Here is a 25074-nt window from a genome sequence, read left to right on the forward strand (position 1 = left end):
ACAGTGAAAGCGGACCAGCGGACATATCTGGCAGCCTTCTCCCAAATCCAGTCAGCCCGAAAAGGCTACATCACTCTTGTGGGTAGGCTTTTCCTGCCTATGAGAAGATTTATCAGATGACTTGCTCAAGCCCGTTGAGCCGCTTTCACTATCCCTCGCTTGAGCAACAGATTAGTGGAAGGGGGCTACCTAGAGACATCTAAAAGTCTTCTCCGAGACGAGGTTGTGATCAAAACGGCCACATCACTCTCGTCACCGTGCGGTCATTGTTTGCGAGAAGGTCCCTTACACGGCTCACTCTGACCTGGTGGGCCGATTTCACTGTCGACAGCTTGGAGGGACATATACACCATCTTGTACTCTTATCAAACAGCTTCACACATATTCAAAGCTACCCTAGGAGTCTAATTGCATTCATGCGCCGTCCGCAGACATTCACTTGGTTGATCATCATCAGCCTCTACATAACTGATCATTGACCACGGTGATACAGCCTATCTCCGTAGAGAATGAGCGTGCGGCTATATCGATTAGTGGAGCGGCAGTTGAAAAGCTTCGATCTGCAGCACTCACTTCTAGAGATGGCTAGCTTGTTTCCCGTTCCATCCAAGCTCGATTGGGAAGGTGCGACACAAATGAACGATTGACGCAATGGTTGCAGGAACGGCAACCACAAAATGTCTTCTTCGACACCGACTTCTTGAACTTTGACAACACTCAACCCCATACCGAACTACAACACCCACTCAACCAGACAACAACACCACCGCCAAGATGTCTGCCGTAGAGAGCAAGTGTAAGGACTGACCTCGCAAGGCATTCAAAGTAAAGGCACGCCGCTGACTTGTATATTGTAGTCAACCCTAAGGACATGGTACGATCAAAACACGAACTTTGGGTCATGAATTCAGATGCTGACCAGCTTTCTAGCAATTCCGCTACCTTGGACCAACCGGTCTCAAGGTCTCTGTGTTGTCTCTGGGAGGATGGTTGACCTACGGTGGAACTGAGAAGGTATGACAATTTACCCCAGCTCGCGAACAGTCTCGTTGCAGCCACAATAAATGCTGACCATTACTGCGTGTAGGGCAACATCGTCAAGGAGTGCCTCGAGACGGCATTCAACAATGGCATCAACTTTTTCGACACAGCTGAGGTCTACGCCAATGGCCAGTGTGAGATTGAGATGGGCCAGGCCCTGAAAGAGCTCGCATGGCCCAGAGACGAGTACGTGCTGTCTACCAAGGTCTTCTTCGGCACCGGCAGGAAGGAACCAAACACTCGTGGTTTGTCGCGCAAGCACGTTGTCGAGGGCCTCAAGAGCTGCCTCCAGCGCATGCAACAGCCGTACGTCGACATCGTTCTCGCCCACAGGCCCGATGTCGGCACACCCATGAAGGAGATCGTGGAAGGCTTCACACAATGCATCAGGAACTTGAACCTCGCATACTACTGGGGCACGAGCGAGTGGTCTGCTACGCAAATCATGGAGGCCACCCAGATTGCCGAGAAGTACAATCTCATCGCCCCAATCGCAGAGCAACCTCAGTACAACGCTTTCCACCGCCAGCGATTCGAGGTCGAGTACGCCCCTCTCTTCGAGCAGTTCCAGTACGGCACGACCATCTGGAGCCCGCTGGCCTCGGGACTGTTGACCGGCAAGTACAACGACGGCATCCCGGAGGACTCGAGGTTCAGCAAGAACAAGAGCTTCTTTGAGGGCACCATCGCATCTTTGCAGAGCGAGGAGGGCAAGGCGAAGATTGCTAAAGTCCGCAAGGTACGCGTTGAACGACTTGTCTCTGTATGATCATAGGCTGACCATTTTCTAGCTCACTGAGATCGCCGAGAAGCTTGGTGGCAACGTAACACAGCTCAGCCTTGCGTGGTGTGTCAAGAACCCGAACGTCAGCACTGTCATCCTCGGAGCGACCAAGACCAAGCAAATCGAAGACAACGTCGCAGCACTGAAGCTGTTGCCCAAGCTGACCGACGACGTGATGGAGGAGATAGAGAAGATTCTGGGAAACAAGCCTGATCCGCCAAACGCCTTCAACCGTCAGAGGTGAGCATCTCACTCATGCTGATGCTATGCTGCAAGGATATACACAGCGATGGAGTAGCATTGGGTCAATGGCTTATGTATACGTAGAAATGCACGGCCGCGAAAGCTGCGAAGTAGGCTCTAAGATAGAACAACGAAGCATGATACTCAAATATCAAGCACCCTTCCCTCGGACGTAGTAGTCCAAGAGCAATGCATCTCGAGAAATGTTTATTACCCGACGTATTTGATGAGGATAGTGCCAAGAACTAACCGATTCTACCTAATCAATCCATGTGTCAAGTCATGCAACAGGAATTTGGCGACCTATGAACTCACATGCGTCTTGCTCTCATTAGCATCGTCCTCTTATTTACTTACCGCACAGAAGTACTGGACTCAGAGGCTACCATCGATGCCAACCTCCAAAGATGCCACCCCACCAGTGTGAGATCTGCAAGATCACAAGAGCACAAGTACTACGCCCGAAAAACGGCCAACGAATATGCTCAGCCTGCTTCATCGCTCTCTTCGAATCTGAAGTCGCCGTTACGATCACCTCGACGAACCTCTTCCAACCTGGCGAGCGAGTAGCGATAGGCGCATCTGGTGGGAAAGACAGCACAGTGCTGGCGTCAGTCTTGAAGACGCTGAACGATAGACATGGCTGGAATCTGGATCTCGTGCTTCTATCAGTAGACGAGGGTATTCAAGGCTACCGCGACCACAGCTTGGAAGCCGTCAAGCGGAACAGCGCAGACCTCGACCTCCCGCTGAAGATCGTGAGCTATGAAGAGTTGTACGGCTGGTCGATGGACCAAGTAGTAGCACAGGTGGGAAAGAAGGGCAATTGCACATACTGTGGAGTCTTCCGTCGGCAGGCGTTGGATAGAGGCGCGGCTATGCTGAATGTCGGACACGTGGTTACTGGACATAACGCAGATGATGTTGCGGAGACAGTGCTCATGAATCTGCTTAGAGGTGATCTGCCCAGACTCAGCAGGGCCACGAGCATTATTACAAGCACGCCATCAGCAGCGCCACCGAAGGACGACGGCGCCGTGTCGTTCACTAATGTGAAACGATCCAAGCCGCTCATGTATGCTTATGAGAAGGAGATCGTGCTCTATGCACACCACAAGAAACTCGACTACTTCAGCACGGAGTGCATCTACAGCCCGGAGGCTTTCCGTGGCTCGGCCAGGACTTTGATCAAGAATCTGGAGCGTATACGACCGGAGAGCATTCTGGATGTTGTGCGATCTGGTGTCGACATGGCGAAGCTGGTGCCAGGCGCAGATGGCAAATGCAAGGGTGCGTGCGGCGACAGCAAGGCAGCAGGCTCCACCAACGCTGCTGAGGAAGAAGCAGAAGGCGGGTGTGGCAGCAGCAATACAAATAGTGGTGGCGACAGCATGGTTGAGATGGAGAAAAAGCTACAGCAGGATGAGCGGACAGAAGCCAATGGACCTGAGACGGAGGTGACACTCCCAGCAAATCCAAAGGAGACAGTTTCAATTGGGGTCCGCCATAGCCACGAAGCATACTCATCGCTTCCACCCGACGACGGGATTTATGGCCAGAACCACGAGAAGAATGGCGCGTCAAAAGCAACAGCCGTCCCGATTCGCACCAAGCAGGAGAAGAAGTCGGGTCGGAAGCCCACGAGAGATGCGGCTGCGCCGAAGCAGCGGCTTGGTCAGTGTGAGCGATGCGGATACCTCTCTTCTCAAAGCGTCTGCAAAGCATGTGTTCTGCTGGAAGGGCTGAACAAAGCTCGCCCACGGACTGGCGTGGAGGTCGGTGGTGGCGGATGAAGCATTCTAACCTGGAAATGACCTGCTCAGCACTACTAGAAGTGATGAGCTAGCACAGAAAAGGCATTGTGGACAGTTCTGCGGCCAGTGGTGGTCAGGTATGCTTTACGAAGCTATCTCAAGCACACCTCTACCTACAAGGACTTGGCGAACGCAGCGACCTCCCTCACCATCCCCAGGTGCAGCTCTGGAAGAGCGCTGCGGAATAAGAGCGCAGACCCATGCAGCACGCCAATGTTCATCGAGTACTTCACCTGCACGCCCGTCTTGGCCAGCCGCTGAGCGTAGGAGAAGCCTTCGTCACGCAAAGGGTCCAGCTGGTCCATCACCACCACGTGAGGTGGCAGTCCCTTCATCATGTCTTCGGTAGCATGATACGGCCAGGCGATAGGGTCAGAGGCGCCCTCGTCGGTTGGGGTGTAGAAGTATCCCAGAAACGCATTGCTCCAGCTGTTCAAAAAGTACCCATGGTTCTCAACCAAGCTGGGGAGTTCCTTGAGCTTCCGCTCAGCGCTGGCACCGTACAGGTTGCTGATGTATGGCACCTAGGGCGGGAGGAAATGGCATTAGCTGATGGTTCTGACAACAGACCAGGAGGTATCACGAGGTACTCACAATCGGGTAGACGCCGGAGATCTCTTTCACCCATCCGTCACGATTGGCCTGCAGAGAGATGGCGCACGCGAGGTTTCCCCCGCCACTTTCGCCATTCAGGACAATGTTACGGATCTTGAGACGGTCCTTGTTGGCGGAGGTCCACTTGACAGCCGCGACGCAGTCATTCAGTCCAGCCGGAAAATGGTTGTACTTCTCCTTCGTATAAGCGTTGCGGAAGTCGGGCATGACGACGACGAGACCTTGCGAAGCGAGTCCCTTGCACCAGAAGTCGTGCACCGGGTTCATGGTGGCGACGAGGACCATGCCGCCGCCATGCGTGTAGACGACAGCGGGCAGCTTCTCGTCGCCCTGGTTCGACGGACGGTAAACGTAGACTTTCATGTCTTGTCCATCTCCACCTTTGATTGTCTCCTCTGTCATCTCAACTTTCATATCCTTGTCACTGGGCAAGTCCAGTGAGATGGCATGACCACCGTACACCATCATAATTCCCTGCTCGAATTCATCCACCAGCTCAGCAATCTCCTCCATACTCGAGTTTTCCGTCAATTTGGCCAGTCCGGGCGGTGCCTGGAACTTGTCCATTCCGAGCGGTCTGACAGCGGCCAGCAACTTCGGGTTGACTCTTGGATCGTGCTCCATGCCCATACCTGGGTCTCCAATGCGGCCAGGGGCTTGGTATGCGCCGACCTTGACGGCTTCATGAGACGATTTGCCGGTTTTCGCCTCGTCTGCCGCTGCCTCGACGGCATGCTTAAGGAGTTGTCTCGCTTCGCCGGGCATGATTGTGGTAATCTTGTGTGTCTGTTCGGAAATGTTGTACGAGGAATGCTGCTCGAGATGAAAGCTGTTGTGTTTCGATTGACAGCACCTCAACCAGCCCAGTTCTCCAGCTCCTTATATACTGTGAGCTGCGCAGGGTTCGTATTCGCGGTAGGATGCTTGTTCCTGCAGCTGAATAATTCAGGCACGAATCCTTCTCGTTCACAGGGTCTGCATCGGTCAACACTCGGTCAAGAGTCGAACGATGGCAATGCAGTAGCTCGTGGTCGGCATAACAAATGCAGCTCGTTTGTCTACAGCCTATTGCTTACCGAGGCTGGTCCGAAGCCATAGAATGCCTGACTTGTGCGAGGTGGAGTTTTTTGTGGCTTGCAGCTTCGTAGTTTGATCCATTTTCTGACATTCTGACACTTGCAGGTCAGGTCCACAACGATGTCCCTGGTACTATTCTGATCATGGCCTTTGTAAGCTGTCGATACCGCCGTAGGGGTATGAATGCCTTCGCCATAATATTCGCGGCATTGTCGTCAAACACTCGGCGCAGTTCCAAGCATTGAACAACGACGTCTCGTACGATGGGACCAGACTCGTCGTACGAGAGGATTCCTTGACCCATTATACCACCAGGCAATTGGAGGACGTGGTTCTTCCAAGTCTGGCTGCTTAGGCATCGTCTTGCGCTGGTTGCAATCGTCTTTCGAACACAACTCATGAACGATCAACTCCACCGTCTGTCCTGAGTCAACTTCTCGAATGCCCCACCAAACACCCCGCAGTCGCGTCAACCAGCCTTCGACGCTTCTCCGGACTGGAGACTTCGGTCAAGCGCACGAGAGGAGTTCTGGTGGGTAGAGAGTAAGTAGATGACGGACTTCTTGTTGTGCATTTCTTGATCCCTCATTCTTCACCTCAGTCTCTTCCATCCTTTCACTCAACTAGCATACCACTGCTCGTTAGAAATCATGGCCGTACCAGGACAAATCGCCTCAGACAGCTCCGCGAAACCAATGCGCGCCGCGCGGTTTTATGGGAAAGAAGACATCCAGATCAAAGACGATATCTCACGCCCGGTGTGCGGCGAAGGGCAGGTCAAGGTCGAGCCGGGTACTAAGCCCATGAACCACAACGTGTCTGAGACATTCGCTAACCGTGTGGTTCGTAGCTTTTGTCGGAATCTGCGGGACGGATTTGCATGAGTATTTGGGAGGGCCGAAGTAAGTCAATAAGACGCTGGAGCCACCTTTCAAGCTGTCCAATGGTTGAAGAAGACCATATCCAGCTGACACAGCACCCCCAGCTTCTCACCCACAGAACCGCACCCCGTCACCAAAGAGAAGATTCCCATCACCATCGGCCACGAGTTCTCCGGCACCGTCAAGGAGATCGGCAAGAACGTCTCCGGCTTCAAGATTGGAGACCAAGTCGTCGTCCAGCCCACGGTCTACTGCGCATCGTGCGGGGCCTGCAAAGTCGGCGCTGAGAATGCCTGCGCCGCGGGCGGGTTTGTGGGATTGAGCGGAGCGGGCGGAGGGATGAGCGAGGAGGTTGTTATGCCTCAGATTTCTGTTTTGGTATGTGCAGTCTTTATCATGGAAACGGCTCTGGCAAGCTCGCCCCCTGACGCATTTTCAACAGCCTCTGCCCTCAAACGTCAACCTCGACGTAGGAGCCCTCGTCGAGCCGCTAGCAGTAGCCTGGCACGCCGTCGACGCCTCCCCGATCGCAGACATGAAGGAGCCGAAATGCCTCGTCATGGGCGGCGGCCCCATCGGTCTCGCAGTGATCCAGGTCCTTCTTGCGCGCGGAACGAAAGTCGTCATCTGCTCCGAAGTTGCGAAGAAGCGGCAAGACTTCGCCAAAGACTTCGGAGCGCACTACATCGTCGATCCGTCGAGTGAAGACGTCGTCCAGCGGTCGTTGGACATCTGCGGTGGTGTCAATGGCCCGGACATCGTGTTCGACTGCGCGGGTGTTCCGGCTTCCGTGAAGGCGTCTTGCACTGCTGTAAGATCGCGTGGTACGGTGATCAATGTGGCGATCTTTGAGAAGGAGATCCCGTTCAATCCCATGTGGCTTACCTTCCGCGAGGCGACTTACAAATCTGTGTTGGGGTATCAGAGGAAGGATTATGAAGGCGTGCTTGATGCGCTGAGCAAAGGGACGATCAAGCCGGCTGGGATGATTACCGGGAAGATCAAGATGCAGGATCTGGTGAAGGAGGGGTATATGCCGCTAATCAATGAGAAGGATAAGCATGTCAAGATATTGGTGGATATACAAGCTTCGATGTAGAGTAGTATTCGACAGAAGGAAACCCAAGACAAGTCGAACAGCGGTGCGTCGCTTGTTGAGAAATTGGAGTTGGCCTCTTCGCCGTGGCTTACCTCTCTCACTGCCCTCCTCATTGATGAGAGAGATGGGAGAGAACCAGTAGGCGCATGATGAGCGCAGCGCGGCTGCCGTGTGTCAACAATAGATGGTACAACCGCCTATTGAAGTTGAGTTGATCGGGATAGAGCCGCAATCGTTCGTGTCGCATCTCCGAGCCAGCAATAGCACAGCAGGCGCCACGAGGGCGCTTGTTTCAGCATCCGGGCTGACGGGCGGCTACATACAACAGGCGGCTGTCTTCTTGAGCCGCCTGCTCTAGAAATTGAAACGAACCAGGTGTAACAAACCAGAGCTGCTAAGAACGATCTTCTCTGGCAGAGCGCCTCAAGAGCCTCGACGAGTCAGCAACCGGCACGAGTGGCCTTTTGGCCAGGTGGAATGAGGTCCTGTGACCACGAGCCCCGTTCCCAGTTGTAGTGGTGGTAAGGCTATACTTCCAGGCTTCTAGTCATCTCGGCCCGATGACCACCAACTAGTATACGAACGCTCGTTCGGTGTATAAGAAGAGGTCCAATCATAGTCTCTCGTCAGTGGTGGATGCGCAGATGAAGCCTCATCTCCCGAAGAACGCCCTTGTTCGACCGGCAGATATGGAATGTCGGTATACCTTGCGCTGCTGACTGTAGTCGGCCGTGTAGCTTGTGATCAACGTTGCTGAAAGATTCAATGCCGGGCATCCGTTGAAGATACGCGTGGTATTCTCATTGCTTGAAGTGTGTGCTTCCGGAAGCAACATGAAGCTCGAAGCAGGAAAAGCAAGCGGTCCGAGCGAGCGCAGCCACGACCACAGCCACACGCCTGTTACGACTCCGCATCTCATTCGCTCGACGTGAAGATCACCATCGCCTCGACTTTCTAGAAGGGCGTTCAGACCGTCGAGCTAGACTCTACCACTGACCATCCACAGCCATCAAAGCGACATGCATCGTCTGCCGTGCTGGCAAGGCGCGCAGAGGCCGAAGATGTGGATACACCAAAGGAGGCTGGTCAGACATGCAGCTCGCCACCTATCGCCATGCACCACGTTCATCAGGTGCATACCATGCGACTGCAGGACCCCAGCCTGGCTACGGTGGGCATCGCCATGAAAGCTGTTCCAAGATGAGGCGAAATGCGAACGGGCAACGGGCAACGTGCAAGAAGATACTTCTAGCGAATACTGAAGCGACAGCCACGCCCTCGTGAGCTGGTCTTCTCATTACAGAACTACTCCCGAGCCTGAAGCCACCAGGACGAATCATTTCGTGCGACTGGCCAGCAGATGAGATACACGTATCGCAAGGCCTGAAGCTTGGCGATCGTCTCCTCTAGTCTGGAACGAACAGCTCCTCCTACTCCTGGCTTGTGGATCCTTTGTGCATCACGAAGCCAGGGCGGGCTTGCGCGAAACCTTGCAGCAGGTAGTGGCATGCGCCTGCGGTGAATACAGATAGTGAGACGCTGGCCGGCTGCTCGCAGAACCCATTCTCAAACTCGACAGCAAAGCCAAACCCACACTGCTCGAAACGACATCCAGCGTCTACGGGCCGTTGGTCAGAGACGTTCGAACACTTGAAACACTCGCGGGAGTGGGTGCTTCTCTATCCACCGCCGCTATTTTGACGCAATCTTTAAAACATCCTCTCAGGGTGTCGGAGCGCCCCCTCAAGACGCGCCTAAAAAACCCCAGACGATAGCGCAGCCAATCAGCTTGCCCTGCGCCCATGCTTGCGACTCTACCTGGGACTTCGCATACCAAGGCCCGCCTCTGGAGCTACTTTCGCAGAGCTCCTGCAGCGGCTCCTTTGGACCCTCCGCCTTGTCTCGAGGCATGCGCCTTTGAATAAGAGTCGCATCGCCGCCCCAGACACTTACCTTACTCAATCGATCTTTATATCGCCATTACTCTGTCTGGACAATTAATAACTCACCCTCTCTCCGCCATTACAATATCCGGGCCGCAGGAACGCCATCTTCTGCATTCTACGCCTCGTCAGGAACAGCGAAAAGCCCCTCCGCCATTCTTTGTCCAAAAGAGTAAAGTTGCCTGTCCGTCGTCCACGCCAGCAACTCAAACCAGACACATCCACACCGCTGGTCGGGAAGGATTTCGAATTAATTGCAACTCCTCGTCTTTCGTTCACTTGGCTCGAAGAAAAGTCCAAAGTCCACATCGACATTTGGGGAATCCCACAGGTCACGACCATCGATCTATCGACACATCTAGATATCATCACCTAATTCTGGACTTTCGAGCACTGCGAGCCAGCACTACGATTGTCGCCTAATTCTACTATTGTACCCGACATCTTCCCATCAGGAAAATTCAATCTCTCGAGAAACCTATTGTCAGCCTATAGGATTCTCACGACACATTGCTGGACATTGATCGTATTGTCGGAAGATCAATAAGTCTACGACACAACAACCTCTTCTTCCACCACCACCAAACAACTACACATTCGACGACTGCAACCACCGCCACCAACCTCCTCCAACATGGCCTACTGCAATCCACCAACCCCGGCGCAGAACGCAGCTGCTCTGGACCATTTCATCTACCTCCCGGTTTCCCAGGATATGGTTTCCTACCTCGCGCACATGGCTTCGCAGGTGATCCGCTGCGAGAACCAGGTTGTGCTCGACAAGACCCTCCCGCCAACACCACCAACCACGCCGCCTCACATGTCTGGATATGGCGAGCCACAGCTTCCCTCGCTGGAGCTCTTCATCAACACGCTCGTTGAGAGATCTCACGTCCAGGTGCCTACTCTTATGACCTCGTTGGTCTACCTGAGCAGGCTGCAGCAGCGGTTGCCTCCAGTTGCCAAAGGCATGAAGTGCACAGCGCACCGCATCTTCCTTGCCTCGCTTATCCTGGCGGCCAAGAACCTCAATGACTCTTCACCCAAGAACAAGCACTGGGCACGGTACACTGCTGTTCGAGGGTTTGACAGCTTCGGCTTCAGCCTCACGGAGGTCAACCTCATGGAGAAGCAGCTGCTTGGGCTCCTCGACTGGGATTTGAGGGTCACCGAGGACGACCTGTACTACCACCTGGAACCCTTCCTTGCCACAATCAGAGAATGGCAAGCTCGGCAAGCCGAGAAGGAGAGGGTCCGGCAGGAGATGATGATGCTCGAGCAGAGGAGACATGATATGCTTGCCGAGCAGCAACGGCGATCGGCCATGGATGCTGCGAGATACTACGAATCATCGCAGTCGTACGTTAACCAGTACGCCTCGCGGTCAGCCTACTACGCTGCCTCGTCGAACGGTTCATCGCGTGCTCCATCGCGGACGCCATCGCTCTCGCCACCAACCCGCAGCCAGTCATCTGCCTCTTACTCGTCTGCCGACTCCTACACCACGACCTCCTCGCCAGCCAGCGTCAACTCACCTTACGCAATCCCAGTCGCCGAGGACCTTCCCGTCCAGATCCAGCAGTACGACAGCCACCAGGTCCCATCCCTCATCACCATCCAACCTCCCGTCCAAAAGCGACCCTCCATGGCCGTCCTCCAGAGCCAAACCCACGCCCTGCCGCTCGACCAAACCGACCCTCACCCCGCGAAGAAGATGAAGACCAGCAGCTTCCTCAGCAAATTCCTGCCCACCACGCTCACCCGACCTGGGTACTAAAAGTTTGTCGCCACTCTCGACACCTACGTTCGTTCACTACCGCGGCCCTACTCAGCTTGATGCTTGGTAGAGTTATCCCGCTCGTTTTATTACATTCCTTTTTCATTCGAACGTCATCACAAACCACGAAACGACTTGATGACGACTGCATGTGTGGCATGAGGCTCGACTGGATTGATGCTCTTGCTGGGTGGAATACTTGGGATAGAAAGCTGTTTTACCTGCATTATACCACTGCATAGCGATGGCGTTGGTTGTGTTTATGAGAAGATGAGGTGGGGAGTGGTGATGGTGATGGTGATGAGGACTGATGCAGGGGAGTGAGATGGCTCTCAAGTAGCAGGAGAGATGATCAGTAAAGTCAATGAGATGATTTCCTGATCACATGCATCGTGCACTTGTTCCATTTTACATTTATCTCGTGTTCTCGTCGTGCCGTGCTCCGATCAAGACTGTGCTCATCTTGCATCGCTCAAGCATCTGTCAAGCATATGCGATGGTCTTGTCTGCTCCCGGCATCCCCAGCACCACCTCTCACCCCTAGTAACCCTGTACAACCTTGGGCATATAAGGTTCCTCAAGATACTTGACCTCCTCCTCCCCCAACTCAAACACCGAATTCTCCACCGCCTGCTCCACCCTCTCCTTCGAGCTCAACCCAATAATCGGACAACACCCCTTGTGAATACTCCACGCCGTCGCGATACACGCCATACTCACGCCCCGCTTCTTCGCCACCTCTTCCACGCGATCGATAATCGCCTTGTCCACCTGGTTCTCCTGCGATCGGATCATGCGTTTGAGCGAAGCGTCTGTTTCTTCGCGTTTCGTGTCCCGCTGATTCCATGGTCGTGTCAAGGCGCCTCGTGCGACGGGGGACCACGGGATGAGGCCCACGCCGGTGGATTTGCAGTAGGGTATCATTTCTCGCTCTTCCTCGCGGTAGATGAGGTTGTGGTAATTCTGCATGGAGATGAACTCGTGCCAGCCGTTCGTCTTCGCGATCCACTGCAATTCCTGGAACTCCCACGCCGCCATCGAGCTGGCGCCGATATACCGCACCCACCCCTTCTCAACCACATCATTCAACGCCTTCATAATTTCCCTCTTCGGCGTCCCGCGATCCAACCGATGGATCTGCAGTACATCGATATACGTCCCTAGCCTCTTCACAGAAGCCTCCACAGCGTCGAAGATGTGTTTCCGCGACAGCCCGACTTGGTTCACCATGGGCCCGTCGTTGGAGGAGACCGCGGCGATGGGGGGTTGAGAGCCGTCTTTGGAGACGCCGAAGTAGCATTTGGAGAGGAGGACGAGGTTGGAGCGGGGGATGGAGAATTGGTCGATGGCTTTGGCGATGATGCGTTCGGAGGCGCCGTTGGAGTAGACGTCGGCGGTCTGGTGGTACGAGTCAGCCTGTGTTGTGGAAGTTGGGGCGCGAGGGAGGAGGGACACGTACGTCCCAGGTGTTGATGCCGCAGTCGTAGGCGTGCTTGAGGAGTGGGAGGGATTGTTCTTCATTCAACACCCACCCTTGCCAATCCGGCGAACCGTAGCTCATGGCTCCAACAATCACTTTGGACACCTTCAGTCCGCTCGAACCAAGGTTTTGGTATTGCATCTTGGGCTTTTGCTCTGATCCATTGGTGGTCGCCATAATTCTGGATGGTGATTATCTTGCTGTGAATTCCCTTGTTCAAAATGTCCTTCTGAAATGGTGGAAGATTGAAAAAGAGTGAGAGGATGTAGTTTTATGTAGCCGATCAACATGGTATGACGTGCATTCGGCTTTAATTGTCTTTATCTCCACGTTGTCTTCCTGGCGGCCTCGTCTCCGAACAGCATTGGAGAACCAAGCAGCCAAACTGCCGTAAATACGGCAATGAATTGACTGCTCTGTGGAGGTTATCTGGCAGGATGGACTCTCATTTCAGCTCAGGACGCCTTCAACAATGATAGAGCTGCCCGTTCCTGCAGTAGCTGCGCCAGAATAGCTTGGCGATGCTCTTGCTCTTCAGTTCTTCATCTTCACGCCGGTGGCAGGAAGCTAGCATACAGACCTCCCTGGATAATGGCGTACATGACCATACCTCGCACCACGCTCTCCAACCGGTCGGCGTTGGGCGGAGTATCGAGGTGTTGCTGTGTGTCCTCCTTCTCAGTCTTGCTGGTCGAAGATCCAGTCTTGGTAGCAGAGACAATAGCCACGGCCAGCACGATATACCACACAGGATACCCAGAGGATATGCGATTGACAATCTGCACATGAAAACTCGTGGTCGCCATCACCGCAAGCACGATCTGCGGCAGCACCAGGCGCGGAAGCACTTGTCGGAAGATGATCAAGTCTTTACTCGCGGTCTTGCTTCCATCTGGCGTGATCATCTGTAGCAAGCTCTCAGGCTGCATCAACCCCAGGTGACCTGTGGCGAGCAGCATCGCCAGCATCGGCGCTGCGAGAAGGAATAGTGGCAAATTATTCAGCGTCCAGTACCGCAGGAAGCCTACGCCCCAGTAGTGTACTTGAACCCAGCTGTAGATGCTTGGTGGAATCCTGGTGCACCAGGGTCGCGTGTTGCCATTAGTGCAATACTCCATGTACGCAACCGCTTGGGGTGCGGCATAGCCCACTGCTACGAGCGTGCCAGCGAGGATGGTTCCAGCAAGGACAGTGGTCCTGTGACTACTGCTCAGGGTGGTTGAAGGATGCGCAAGAGCTAGGACCGCATCCCAAGCGAAGATGATGCCGCTGAGTAGGCCGTTGACGCGAATCGTGGTAGCAATACCGAAGCTTGTACCTGCTGCGATGGTCCAGAAGGCTGCCGAAGCTGTTGCTTTAGCATCCAGCCGATTCTGACTGGCATACACATAGCTCAGCATCCCAGCAAAGTTGAACAGGGCGAAAGTGCTTTCAGCATTTGGCGCAGAGAGGAAGACACCAGCCGGCGAGACAATGTGCAGACAAGCTGCCGTGAAAGCCACATGGCGCTTGATGTTCTGCTCGGTTGGTACGAGATTGTTCGTGAGCAAGTACAGTAAGACGACCGCGAGTAAATGCGAGATGTGTGAGACGATGACTCCAGCGAGAGCATGGCTGACAATGGGCGAGAGCGGAAGCGGCGAAAGAAAGACTGATGTTGGAATCACTTAGCTTATAGACTTACTCATAGTTCATGGTGGTACGCACCTCTTGAGACCGCAGAGGTGATCTTTGCTACCACCCAGCTAAAGGCCCATTCCTGTTCGTAGACGTGGCCACGGGTAGATGAGGAGGCAAAGTATATGCCGTCCCATCTGGTGAGTCTGAGCACGACATGCTCAAGCGCGCGATTGAGCCACGAGTCTGAGGGATGAGAGTATTGGTCGAACAGGATCTGGGTGGAGGTGTCGTAGCCGGGTCCCGGACTTGCGCAGGCAACAAGGAGAAGCAGTAGCTTCCCACTGATGAACGCTGTAGTTAACTTTCGTAGTCCAGCCATTGGGGCAGGCTTTTTTTGTTGCTGCCTTGTTAGAGAGCAGCTCCAGAAATCCGCGCCGGAGGATACGGATACGGAAGAACTGTGTTGCCTGACGATTTAGCGCCAGTCTGACTTCGAGGTCTCCAGAATTGGTCAGAATGGTCTGGCCCGCTCTGCCCTGCTTACTGTGTCGATGGTCCCAAGAAGTGGCCAAGTTGCGCTCCTATGGGATGTTCGCGCGTGGCAGATGGATGAGGCGGTCAACGTGTCTCCCGTGCGTATCAATGCGAGCGCGTGTACCCAGAACCAATGACGGATGGCCGCGTCGCGAAATAGGCTGCCTGAACGGAGGTTTAGGAGGATGCTTGAATGCCCGCTCCAAACAAAAGTCGACCCACAGGGGAGAGGTCCGGCCGAAGAAGCTGACGGACGTTCAATGTCAGCCACCTCCTGCGAGCTTCGTCCGCCTTCGGGATATATGCGAGGCCTCGTTTGTCCTCGGGTTTGAGGTGTCCGGTCAAGACGTGCCGTCCAGAGTGGTATGCGACAGCAGATGGAGATCCGAGTAGCCGTGCAAGCCGTCTGTCCAACTTCCCATTGAAGAAAGCAGAAGTGTATGACGAAAGCGAAAGCGCGAGGGTGAACCAAAAGAGCTTGGCCCCAGACGCTCCCTCGTCCGCCGTCCCCGCCAACGGAACATGGCGGAGCTTGTCCTTTGTTTGTTGCACGACAGTCACAGTGGTCTGACTACGGACTGTGGCCGCAAACGTAAAACCGCGCATATACTCGACCGTTCGCCCGTTCAACTCCTCCTGCTTTTTCAGCTGCAATAACTTGTTCGCGACGTTGGACAGCAGCATACTTGATTGGACGACTTCCTGAAACTGGAGATCGGGCAGGGATCTCCGCCACCATCGAAGGCCGTTGTAGATCATTGGGGGCAGGAGCTGAGCTGATGCACAGGTTCGCGCACTCTTCAGGCACCTGAATTGAACAGCACTCCAACGTCTCCTCTCGCTGTTGATGTTGCTGGTCGTGCCATGCCATTGTTCTCCATCGATCAACAACCATGGCCGAGTCAGACGTGGACTCGAAGCCACAACAGCAACCACAACAAGCCCAAGGCGGGCTGTCGCGATGGGTGCCCAGCTTACCGACCAACTTCATGAGCATGCTCACGGGCGATGACGAGACCAAGACGAATAGCAACAAAGATACATCACCTAATCATTCGAACAAAAACAAATCGTTCCTGTCGAGTCTCCTAGCCAATGCATCCTCCGACGATCCGCCCTCTCCCGAGAAGGACGACGCATCTATAATGTTCGCCGAACCCGATGCGAGCAACAGCGAGGATGCATCCCGAGAAGGCAGCATTGATGAGTCGGGAAGGCGACGTTCCAGGCGTATAAACAGGCCGAAGACATGCTACAGTATATGCCATCCAGCGCCGACCTCCTCGAACCGACGAAAATTGCATCGACGACCACGATCGCTTTTACAATTGCACAAACTGTCCCAAGATGCACGACCAAAGCCTGCGTACGAGGTTGTGCCTTCGGCCAACTTCAGCGTCCGACTGACTCGAGCTATCACCAAGGTGTTCAAGACCAAGCATGGATTGTGTCCCAACGACCTGGTGGTGATGAGAGCGGAGAAATACTGTGCCTACGAACCAGACGAGGATCAAGAGGCCAGCGACATTGTTGCGCTGATCTGCAAAGGTCGCAAAGAAGAGGGAGGCGCGGTCGGGAAAGCACGGATATGCCTACCAGGGGGCCGCGAGTGGGAAGCATACCCGACACCTGTTGGAGGATACGAATTCTTCAGCACCGATGAACATGGGCTTGGCTTGACGGTCAGATGGGTGCCAAAGCGCAACAAAGATGGCGGCAAGGCGTCGGACTCGAGCAGGAAGAGGTTCAACTTCAGTACCATTTCGCCAAACAGCCGGAAACATCCCGTGATCGCGACTCTGAGCAAGAGACAACTGGACGTCAACGACACCTACAAGATGCCAAATCCATCAGCTGTAACCCCATTGAGCACTCCTAAGCAAGCTTCTAGGTTCCTGACAGACGCAATGGACGAAGAGCACGACGAAATGGAGCACTGCCAGACCGACGACCGCCTGCGCACCATCATCGTCATGACAGGTCTATGGGTGGCATTCAAAGAAGACTGGTCTCCCAACTTCAAATACGACGACAAGGAGAAAGACGCATCCGCTCTGAACCGCTCGCCAAGCATGCAAAACTCCCCTTCCAAATCCGCGACCTTCTCCTCCCCTGCCTCCACACCCCCCGCCTCCCCACAACAGAAACCGCAGCTCGAGAAGCGCAGCTCGATCAAGAGTGTTGGCTCAAACATGTTCCGCACCTCCAGCCTCATGCGCAAATCGAACCGCGGCTCTACCGTTTCGGTCCCTGAAACTGAGGGAGAACCCTCCGAGTACTTCGAGACGGCCCGCAAAACCGGTCGCGTTCGCGCGGATTCGGCTTCGACGGTGCTCGTGCATCGTGCGGCGAGTAATAGAGCGAAGCACCATCAAGCGACCTGGCGACCGGACCTGCTGGATTCGCAGCGCGAGATGAGTGAGCCGCCTAGTGAGGACGGTTCGAGGAATAGCTCGCATGTCATTGCGCCGTTCGAAGGCGCGGTGACGCAGCGGAGACAGTCTGTTGCTCGGCCGCTTCTGCCGCAGGTCAATGATAGTGATGGAGCGAACAGCACCGTGGCCACGCCGCGCAACAAAGGCGGGAGAGCTTCAGGCGCTTCGAGTCCCGAGAAGAGGGAGAGTAGTACCACGACTGCTACGACTTCGACTGTAGGCAGCGAGGCGGCCAGGAAACCTGCCAATCGTCACGCCCAAGTATCGCCAAAGAAGGCCAAGGGTTGGAGGAGGTTGCTTTGTGGGAGCAGCAGCGCGGATGACCACTGACGTGGGCTGGGTCTCGTTTTTACCAGGACATGTGAGGGCAGGGTGGAGTGCGGAGGAAAAGTGTTGTATGATACATGTACTGATTGCTGTACTTTAGTTGAAGACACGAGATCGTATCATATCACACTCACGTGCCCGGTGATCATCTCTTTCTACGGCGCTAACCGTATTGCGTAGGAACTTTTCTGACTGTCCACATCTGATCCTCCTCGCCCGGCTTTCGTCCGCCCTTCCTTCGCTCGCAAACGGACTCAAACACCTTACTTCGGCGGACTGCTCAGGTTCACTTTTCCTTGTTACCATCCCTGCCGTGGACTTTTTCTTTCCGCAACACCCCGGACCCCAGATATTCCCAGCGCCCAGAAGCGGGGTTGCTCTCCTGCTCTGCTCTTCCTCTTGGTACCGCAGATACTTCCAGGCGAAACCAAGGCGCTACTGGCGGCGAATATGGCCGCAATTGGTGCTCTCTGTGGGAACTCGACGCATGGTACGCCGGCGCTTCTCGGGTAAGAAGGTGCTACTGCACTCCACGTGGGTTTGCCCAGGATATCAAGCATTCACAGGCGAGAAGGGCGTGGCATTGTGGTATGGGAGCGAGGTAGGTGACCTCGGGAGGAGGATGAGGTAGGGATATATCAGGATCTTGTGGGCAATGCTGGACGTCTGTCATTCGAACTGATTCACAGGTGATTCACTTTGTTCTCAACCCGCCAACATGGCCGACAAACCCGAGATTCAATCCCAAGACGCCGTCGAAGACGTCGTAACCGAAGCACGCCAGCAAAAAGAAATCGACACCGTCCACCAAGATGAAGCGATGAAAGTGCTCGCCTCCTACGAGTGCGTCTAAGCCCACCCCCACCTCCCCTATACCACCACTCACTGTAATGTAACAGCGGCGACCTCCACTGGACCCCCGCCGAAGAAAAAGCCCTCGTCCGCCGCATCGACTTCCGCCTCATGCCCATCCTGATCGCGACCTACGGCCTGCAGTACTACGACAAAGCCATGCTGGCCCAAGCGGCCATCTTCGGGCTGATCGAGGACTTGGACTTGGACGTGGGGACGAGGTATAGTTTCTCTGCGTCGATCTTTTATCTGGGGTTTATATGTGGAGCGACGCCGGCTATTCTCATGGCGCAGCGGTGGCCGATTGAGAGGGTGGCGACGGGCATTGTGTTTGTGTGGGGGGTGGTTATGATGGCGACGGCGGGGTGTAAGAGTTACTCTGGGTTCTTTGCGCAGAGGTTCTTCTTGGGTATGATCGAGGCGGGCGTGTCGCCAATGTTCATGCTGGTGGTGTCGGGCTTCTATCGGAAGCATGAACAGGCGCTTCGGTATGCTCACTTCATTCTCTTCTTGAGGTCATGGCTGACTTCTTCGTCTAGCATGGGTCTATGGTACTGTGCGACAGGCTACGTCTCTATCATCGTGAGGGCCAACACCTTACTTCACTCCTGGAGACTGCTGACTCTAATGATCAGTCGCCGCTCATCAACTACGGATTGGGCCATATCAACGGCGGCTCACTGAACTCCTGGCAATACAGTAAGTACACATTCTAACCGGGGGAGTACTGCTCTCACGCCGCTGCAGTGTACCTGGTAGCAGGTGCTCTAACCGTCATCTGGAGCTTCGTCATCTTCTTCTTCATGCCGCCGGACCCGATCCGAGTGAAGGGTTTCACAGAACGACAGCGATACATTGCAGTTGCGCGACTTCGATCAAACAATGCTGGAGTGCGGAACACGCATTTCAAAGCCCGCCAGGCGCTGGAGGTCTTTATGGATCCGAAATGCTGGCTGGTGTTCGCCATGGCTTTCCTGACGAGTATGCTTCCATGCCTTCTCCATTCTCTGCATTGACTCAATTCTGACACCTGCTCAGTGATCGCGAACGGACCCGTCTCAACGTTCATCCCCATCATCATCCAAAGCTTCGGCTTCAACCAGCTCAACTCCCTCCTCCTCGTAATGCCCTCCGGCTTGATTATCGGCACGATCGAATGGGTGGCTCCCTACGTCTGCTACCGATGGGCTAACAAGCGGACCTGGGTCATCGTCGTGTGCCAGATGGGCACTGTTCTCGCCGCTCTTCTGCTCTGGCAGCTGCCCCGCAACGCCACCGGCGGTCTGCTGTACGGAGCGTTTACGCTGGCGTGCTTTGGCGGCAGCTATGCGGTCTTGATGGGGCTGCAGACGGCGAATATCGCTGGGTATACTAAGAAGAGCGTTGCTGCGAGCTTCATCTTCCTTGGTATGATATCCATGCATTGGATCCAGCCATGTTTGAGACGTTCACTGACAGTTTTTCGTGTCTAGGGTATTGTCTGGGAAACTTTGTTCGTTCCATCCGAGATAAATCGTGAGAGCCGAGACACCTCCTAACTTCTATGCATTCATCTAGGTCGGGCCGCTCCTGTTCAAAGCAGAAGACTCTCCAGTCTACGCTCCCGGTTTCATGGCCGTCGTCATCACCTCGCTGCTGGTCGCGGTTCTCTCTGTCGTATACCGGTATCTTGCGATCTGGGACAATCGAAGGAGAGACAAGACAGGGACTTTGGAGGACTTTGACAATGCTTACGACGACGATCTAACGGATACCAAGGTAATCTGCGTCCTGCGTCTTGTGTACGGGAACGGCTGACAATGTGCAGAACCCGCAGTTCCGATATCAGCTTTAGGCAGCATGCGAGATAACGAAAATACTGTTGACGGAAGCAGCAGGCATGGTGTGCTGTGGAACGAGAATGGATGCAGTTAGAGTGCACGTGATCACTTGAAAATTACCGGAATCAGCCGAGAAAAGTCCAGTCCTCGGTGATCTACTCATATCTCCTCCCCTCTCCTCGCTTCGCACTTGCATTTCTCTCCACAGTGCCACTATCAAGCTCTTCTGCGTACTTGGCTGATATGCAGCTCTTTGCCGGGCGGCTCTGCGTCATTATGCATACCGGCAGCTGCAGTGCGGCGAGCTGGCTTTGATAGCCATAGATAAGACCCTCTTGCGACCAATTCCGGATCTTGCCCTCTTCACACATGCAGATATGAACCAGGGATGCTGCAAGCCCAATGCTGATCGCCTTCTAGCAGACGATCGGCCTTTCTTAGCCACATCTGGGTATACAGCGACGAACCTTGGACCCTGTGTGCCGCCAGAGGTAAGTAGCTTCCGATAGCTACAAGACTATGTGGTTGTGAAGGTTCTGCTTGTATCTCATATGCTGTCTCTTTCTTCTCTCTGTAATTTTCCAATCCGCCGCGATGGTCGGCATCAACAGTCTCGACGCTTTCTCGCGCTCTGTCCGGAGAGCCGCTACTTTCAAGAACGTGCGAGTCGTCTTTCACAAGATCACACCGGGCAGCGACGAAGAGACTGCCAGAGACGACGGAGATGCGCAAAGACCTACGGCTGCGCAGAACGCGCAAAATACGCAAAGCAGAATGGCCAACGAGCAGACGCCGTTGCTCGACCACGGCAAGCCGGCACCGGCTGAGGCACAAGATTGCAGCATTCACCTGAGCCAAAAAATGCACCGGCATTCATACTTACGGATCGAGGCGCTCTGCAAGCAAAGAGACGAAACCCGCTCGCAGCAGAAGGAGGAGGATAGAGAACCGCTGCTGGCGAAGAGAGTGGAGCGTCACGATGGGACGTTCGTAGACGTGATAGGCGGTCAAAGCAGCCTGTCACAGACGATCTTCAACTCTTCCAATGTTCTGATTGGGGTGGGAATGCTCAGTCTGCCGCTGGTAAGCTTCAATGGTATGGACCTGTCGGAGACACTGCTGATTGATCCTGTTTCCCATCTAGGGCATACGGTACGCCGGCTGGGTCATCGGCCTAATACTCCTCCTCACCTCCGCTTTCGTGACGAAATACACCGCCAGCTTACTAGCCAAGTGTCTAGACGTCGACAGCTCGCTCGCCAACTTCGCCGACATTGCCTTTGTGGCCTTCGGCGAGAAGGGTCGCGTAGGAACGAGCGTTATTTTCACCCTCGAGCTCGTAGCAGCCTGCGTCAGCCTCGTCATTCTCTTCGCCGACTCACTCGATAGCCTGATCGAAGGACCCAACGACGTGCACTGGAAGATCCTATGCGGGTGCATATTGGCTCCTCTGAACTTCTTCCCCATGCGCTGGCTCAGCTTTACCTCGTTCCTGGGAATATTCTGCGGCATTGCATTGATCGTCATCACATTCGTTGCCGGCTTTCTCAAGTCGAGCAGTCCTGGATCGCTACTCGATGTGGCGACGACGTATGCTTTGCCAGAGCATTGGAAAGCTCTGCCGTTGAGCTTCGGGCTGATCATGGGTAAGTCCTCCTGAATCGATGAAGCGAAGATGAGGTACTGACTGTTCCTCATCAGCTGTCTGGGGTGGCCATTCAGTCTTTCCGAATCTATACCGAGACATGAAGCACCCGAACCAGTACGGAAAGGGCCTGAGTATCATCTTTTCGTTTGTGGTGAGTCGAGGACATCCGCATATAACCATGCAAAGCGCTGATGATCGTGCAGACAAGCGTGGATCTCGTCATGGCCGTGCTAGGCTACCTCATGTACGGTAGCAACACTCTGGATGAAATCAGCACCAACGTGATGAAGACCGATGGATACCCGCAGGCAGTCAGAGTGTTGGTCCTGGTGACGATCGCTATCATACCATTGACGAAGTTCCCGTTGAAGTAAGTTCTCCGTCGACAACGCTCATCTAAAGGTCTGTTTCCTAACCGCGAGAAGCTGCTCGCCCATAATATCTACCCTCGAGGTGGTGTTCAGGATTGATCCACGCGCCGCCACGATCAAGCCGAATCGATTCAATCAGTCGCCATTCCTCACCAAGCTGCTCAAAGCAATCTTCCGGATAGTCACCACAGTCGTTATCGTCTTGATAGCGATCGTGGTGCCGTCGTTTGAAGTCATATCCGCAAGTACGTGCCATTCACGGGCCTTGAACAGTGGAAGCAAGCGTGTGCTGACCATTCCTATCCAGTCATGGGTGCGGGCTTCTGTTTTCTGATCTGTGTAAGCCACGCGAAAACTGTTGCACTGATCTGGTCAAGTTTTGCTAACACGTTCACTTCAGGTGATCTGCCCAGCCGTTTTCCACCTCAAGCTCTTCCACGGCGAGATCGACAGATGGCAGATGATACTGGACTGGATTTTGATCATCGTTTCGACAGTGTTGGCAATCGTGGGAACGGCTTGGGAGTTCCTTCCTAAGGAGTGGATGGGTCTGTGAGAGCTTGACGAAAACATCGCCGAGTCGACATTAAAAGCACGAGTGTCTTGCTATGGAATGAGGGACTATGGAAGGAGCAGGTTCCTCTCAAGCCACCATTGCGAGGAACAACAGTACCGCGGTCGATTACAGACGAACGTTGTGTCGTCTGCTTTCAACCGCAGCCCCTTCGCCGAAACCTGGTCCCAGAGAGTCGTTCGCCCTCACTTCAGATAACCCCAGAGATTGTTCAACGACTCAGCCAGGGTCGGATGCGCATAGATCGCGTTCTGCAGGGCCGTGTACTTCAGAGATCCCAGCATAGCGGTCTAAAAGCCAGTCAGCGAGCTGCAAATCAAAGACACCACGGCGGCTCTACCTGAACGATCGACATAAGCTCCCCACCCTCCAATCCCAAGCACGTAAACCCCAAAATCTGCTCCGTCTCCTTGTGGACCACAGCCTTCATCATCCCACGACTCTCATCCGTCTCCAGCGCTCGAGCAACCCACGCCATCGGCATCGAAGCCGTCTGGATCTTGTCCTCGCCGTACTTCGCCTTCGCCTCGTGCTCGTGGAGACCGATGTGGCCGAGTTGAGGGTCAGTATACATCACGTACGGGATCTGGCGATCGGTGGTTGAGAGCTGCGTTTGGGAAGATGAGTCGGACAGGTGGTTGGCTTTGAGGATGCGGAAGTCGTCGTAGGACATGTGGGTGAACTTTGGTCCGGGATGGCAGTCGCCTAGTGCGTAGATTTCAGCTGGGGATGTTGTTCGCAGCTTTGGGTCGACGGTGATGTAGCCTTTGGAGTCCGTCTCCACGCCGGCAGCCGACAGGTTCAAGGATTCAGTGTTGGGTGTCCGTCCAGTGGCGAGTAGAAGATGCGAGCCATTGACCAGGTTGCGACGGTGTTCTTGCCCGAGCTCGAAGAAGACCACCACCTTGCGTGCAACGTTCTCGCCATGGTCGGGTTTGGTGTTTGCCACCGTTACGTCCAGGTGGACGTCAATGCCGTCCTCTTTCATGATCTGTTTCACGGCCTCTGCAATCTCCGGATCTTCTCGTGGGACGAGCTGCTTGCCCCTCTGAAGGACAGTGACTTTGCTTCCCAGTCTTCTGAACAGCTGAGCGAACTCCAAACCGACGTATGAGCCTCCAAGGACGATCAGATGGTGTGGGACCTCTCCTGTAGCACACGTAGACTCATTAGCTAACACTTCTCGTATCTTTAGAGGGAAAATCTTTACCTAGCTCCATGATCGAAGTCGAATCCAACACACGCTTCGGATCCACTTGGTCCAGCCCAGGCAAGTCCGGTCTCGACGGCGTCTCTCCCACATTAATAAAGAACTTTTCCGCCGCAACAACCACCCCTTCCTCCTGCCCCGACATCTTCACCACCAGACTCTTCTCATCCCTGAAACTAGCATCGCCCGTAATAAGCTCAAGCCCCTCCTGCTTGCTCAACCTAGCCTCACTCCCACCGCGGAAGCTGTTGACAATATCCCGCTTCCGCTGCCTAACCTTCATCATATCAACAGCGACATTCATTTTCTCCCAATCGCCTTCTTCCTTGGAATGGTAGGCTTTGTGGCCTTTCTCCAGACTCTGCGTGGGGATGTTCCAGATGCCGTAGTCCGCTGACCGTTTCGCCAGATGCCCCACCCGACCGCTGGCAATCATGGTCTTCGTCGGCGTGCAACCTTCATTGATGCAGGTTCCGCCGATGTGGGTGCGCTCGATGAGGGCGGTCTTGCGGCCGGCTTGCGCCAGTGCTGAGGCTAGTGGTGTGCCTATGGTGAGGAGGTAAGCATTGGGTAGCTGCTACAAATGATGGTAGTACGCAGTCCCATACCTGATTGTCCAGAGCCAATGACTACAGCATTGAACTTCTTCACGGTCATCTCTTTGGTATCGGCGGAAGCCATACTGCTGGTTGATAGTCTTGCGAGCTGAAGGGTATTTTGACAGTAGCGAGCCCGTCGAAGTGAGCGAAGCATGTAGCATTGACTGAGAAGATGAAGTGAGGTTGCAACAAGGACGCCAGAGACCTACCTGCCTTCCTTACTACTTGACACTGCTTAGGTCCGCCCTAATTTGCTGAGCAATGCAGCTCGCAGCTGATAGTCCGGATGATGATGGAGCAAGGTGAAGTGCATTGAAGGCTTCAGGTCGA

General features: G+C 54.4%; 11 protein-coding genes across 11 annotated transcripts; 7 read left to right on the plus strand and 4 right to left on the minus strand.

Moving 5' to 3' along the window:
• Positions 1 to 774: 774 nt before the first annotated feature.
• On the plus strand, positions 775 to 2069 carry LTR77_001269 (uncharacterized protein; the record flags this gene model as incomplete). Its single annotated transcript, XM_064798531.1, has 5 exons — positions 775 to 796; positions 858 to 874; positions 931 to 1014; positions 1088 to 1780; positions 1833 to 2069. 5 exons carry the CDS (start codon positions 775 to 777, stop codon positions 2067 to 2069), a joined length of 1053 nt encoding a protein of 350 aa, XP_064662858.1.
• A 406-nt stretch (positions 2070 to 2475) lies between these two features.
• Positions 2476 to 3861, plus strand: CTU1 (cytosolic thiouridylase subunit Ctu1; the record flags this gene model as incomplete). Its single annotated transcript, XM_064798532.1, has 1 exon — positions 2476 to 3861. One exon carries the CDS (start codon positions 2476 to 2478, stop codon positions 3859 to 3861), a length of 1386 nt encoding a protein of 461 aa, XP_064662859.1.
• Positions 3862 to 3995: 134 nt separating this feature from the next.
• Positions 3996 to 5262, minus strand: LTR77_001271 (uncharacterized protein; the record flags this gene model as incomplete). Its single annotated transcript, XM_064798533.1, has 2 exons — positions 3996 to 4406; positions 4477 to 5262. The coding sequence occupies 2 exons, from the start codon at positions 5260 to 5262 to the stop codon at positions 3996 to 3998; spliced, it is 1197 nt and encodes a 398-aa protein (XP_064662860.1).
• Positions 5263 to 6224: 962 nt separating this feature from the next.
• On the plus strand, positions 6225 to 7554 carry LTR77_001272 (uncharacterized protein; the record flags this gene model as incomplete). Its single annotated transcript, XM_064798534.1, has 4 exons — positions 6225 to 6366; positions 6425 to 6476; positions 6560 to 6833; positions 6898 to 7554. 4 exons carry the CDS (start codon positions 6225 to 6227, stop codon positions 7552 to 7554), a joined length of 1125 nt encoding a protein of 374 aa, XP_064662861.1.
• A 2577-nt stretch (positions 7555 to 10131) lies between these two features.
• Positions 10132 to 11274, plus strand: PCL1 (PHO85 cyclin-1; the record flags this gene model as incomplete). The annotated part of the gene is made up of 1 exon (XM_064798535.1): positions 10132 to 11274. The coding sequence occupies one exon, from the start codon at positions 10132 to 10134 to the stop codon at positions 11272 to 11274; it is 1143 nt and encodes a 380-aa protein (XP_064662862.1).
• Positions 11275 to 11814: 540 nt separating this feature from the next.
• CSH1_1 (CSG1/SUR1-like protein) lies at positions 11815 to 12931 on the minus strand (the record flags this gene model as incomplete). The annotated part of the gene is made up of 2 exons (XM_064798536.1): positions 11815 to 12672; positions 12734 to 12931. 2 exons carry the CDS (start codon positions 12929 to 12931, stop codon positions 11815 to 11817), a joined length of 1056 nt encoding a protein of 351 aa, XP_064662863.1.
• Positions 12932 to 13302: 371 nt separating this feature from the next.
• Positions 13303 to 14753, minus strand: GPI18 (ER membrane glycoprotein subunit of the GPI transamidase complex-like protein; the record flags this gene model as incomplete). The annotated part of the gene is made up of 2 exons (XM_064798537.1): positions 13303 to 14405; positions 14462 to 14753. 2 exons carry the CDS (start codon positions 14751 to 14753, stop codon positions 13303 to 13305), a joined length of 1395 nt encoding a protein of 464 aa, XP_064662864.1.
• Positions 14754 to 15801: 1048 nt separating this feature from the next.
• LTR77_001276 (uncharacterized protein) lies at positions 15802 to 17673 on the plus strand (the record flags this gene model as incomplete). Its single annotated transcript, XM_064798538.1, has 1 exon — positions 15802 to 17673. One exon carries the CDS (start codon positions 15802 to 15804, stop codon positions 17671 to 17673), a length of 1872 nt encoding a protein of 623 aa, XP_064662865.1.
• Positions 17674 to 18388: 715 nt separating this feature from the next.
• LTR77_001277 (uncharacterized protein) lies at positions 18389 to 20356 on the plus strand (the record flags this gene model as incomplete). Its single annotated transcript, XM_064798539.1, has 9 exons — positions 18389 to 18513; positions 18570 to 19010; positions 19062 to 19104; positions 19158 to 19221; positions 19270 to 19503; positions 19561 to 19929; positions 19995 to 20014; positions 20080 to 20280; positions 20330 to 20356. The coding sequence occupies 9 exons, from the start codon at positions 18389 to 18391 to the stop codon at positions 20354 to 20356; spliced, it is 1524 nt and encodes a 507-aa protein (XP_064662866.1).
• A 580-nt stretch (positions 20357 to 20936) lies between these two features.
• LTR77_001278 (uncharacterized protein) lies at positions 20937 to 22917 on the plus strand (the record flags this gene model as incomplete). The annotated part of the gene is made up of 7 exons (XM_064798540.1): positions 20937 to 21425; positions 21487 to 21988; positions 22044 to 22141; positions 22194 to 22360; positions 22416 to 22606; positions 22669 to 22700; positions 22762 to 22917. 7 exons carry the CDS (start codon positions 20937 to 20939, stop codon positions 22915 to 22917), a joined length of 1635 nt encoding a protein of 544 aa, XP_064662867.1.
• Positions 22918 to 23120: 203 nt separating this feature from the next.
• Positions 23121 to 24826, minus strand: LTR77_001279 (uncharacterized protein; the record flags this gene model as incomplete). Its single annotated transcript, XM_064798541.1, has 4 exons — positions 23121 to 23225; positions 23276 to 24084; positions 24146 to 24691; positions 24754 to 24826. 4 exons carry the CDS (start codon positions 24824 to 24826, stop codon positions 23121 to 23123), a joined length of 1533 nt encoding a protein of 510 aa, XP_064662868.1.
• Between the last annotated feature and the right edge of the window lie 248 nt (positions 24827 to 25074).

Source organism: Saxophila tyrrhenica, assembly GCF_035928015.1.
Source record: "Saxophila tyrrhenica strain CCFEE 5935 chromosome Unknown scaffold_2, whole genome shotgun sequence".
Lineage (NCBI taxonomy): Eukaryota > Fungi > Ascomycota > Dothideomycetes > Mycosphaerellales > Extremaceae > Saxophila > Saxophila tyrrhenica.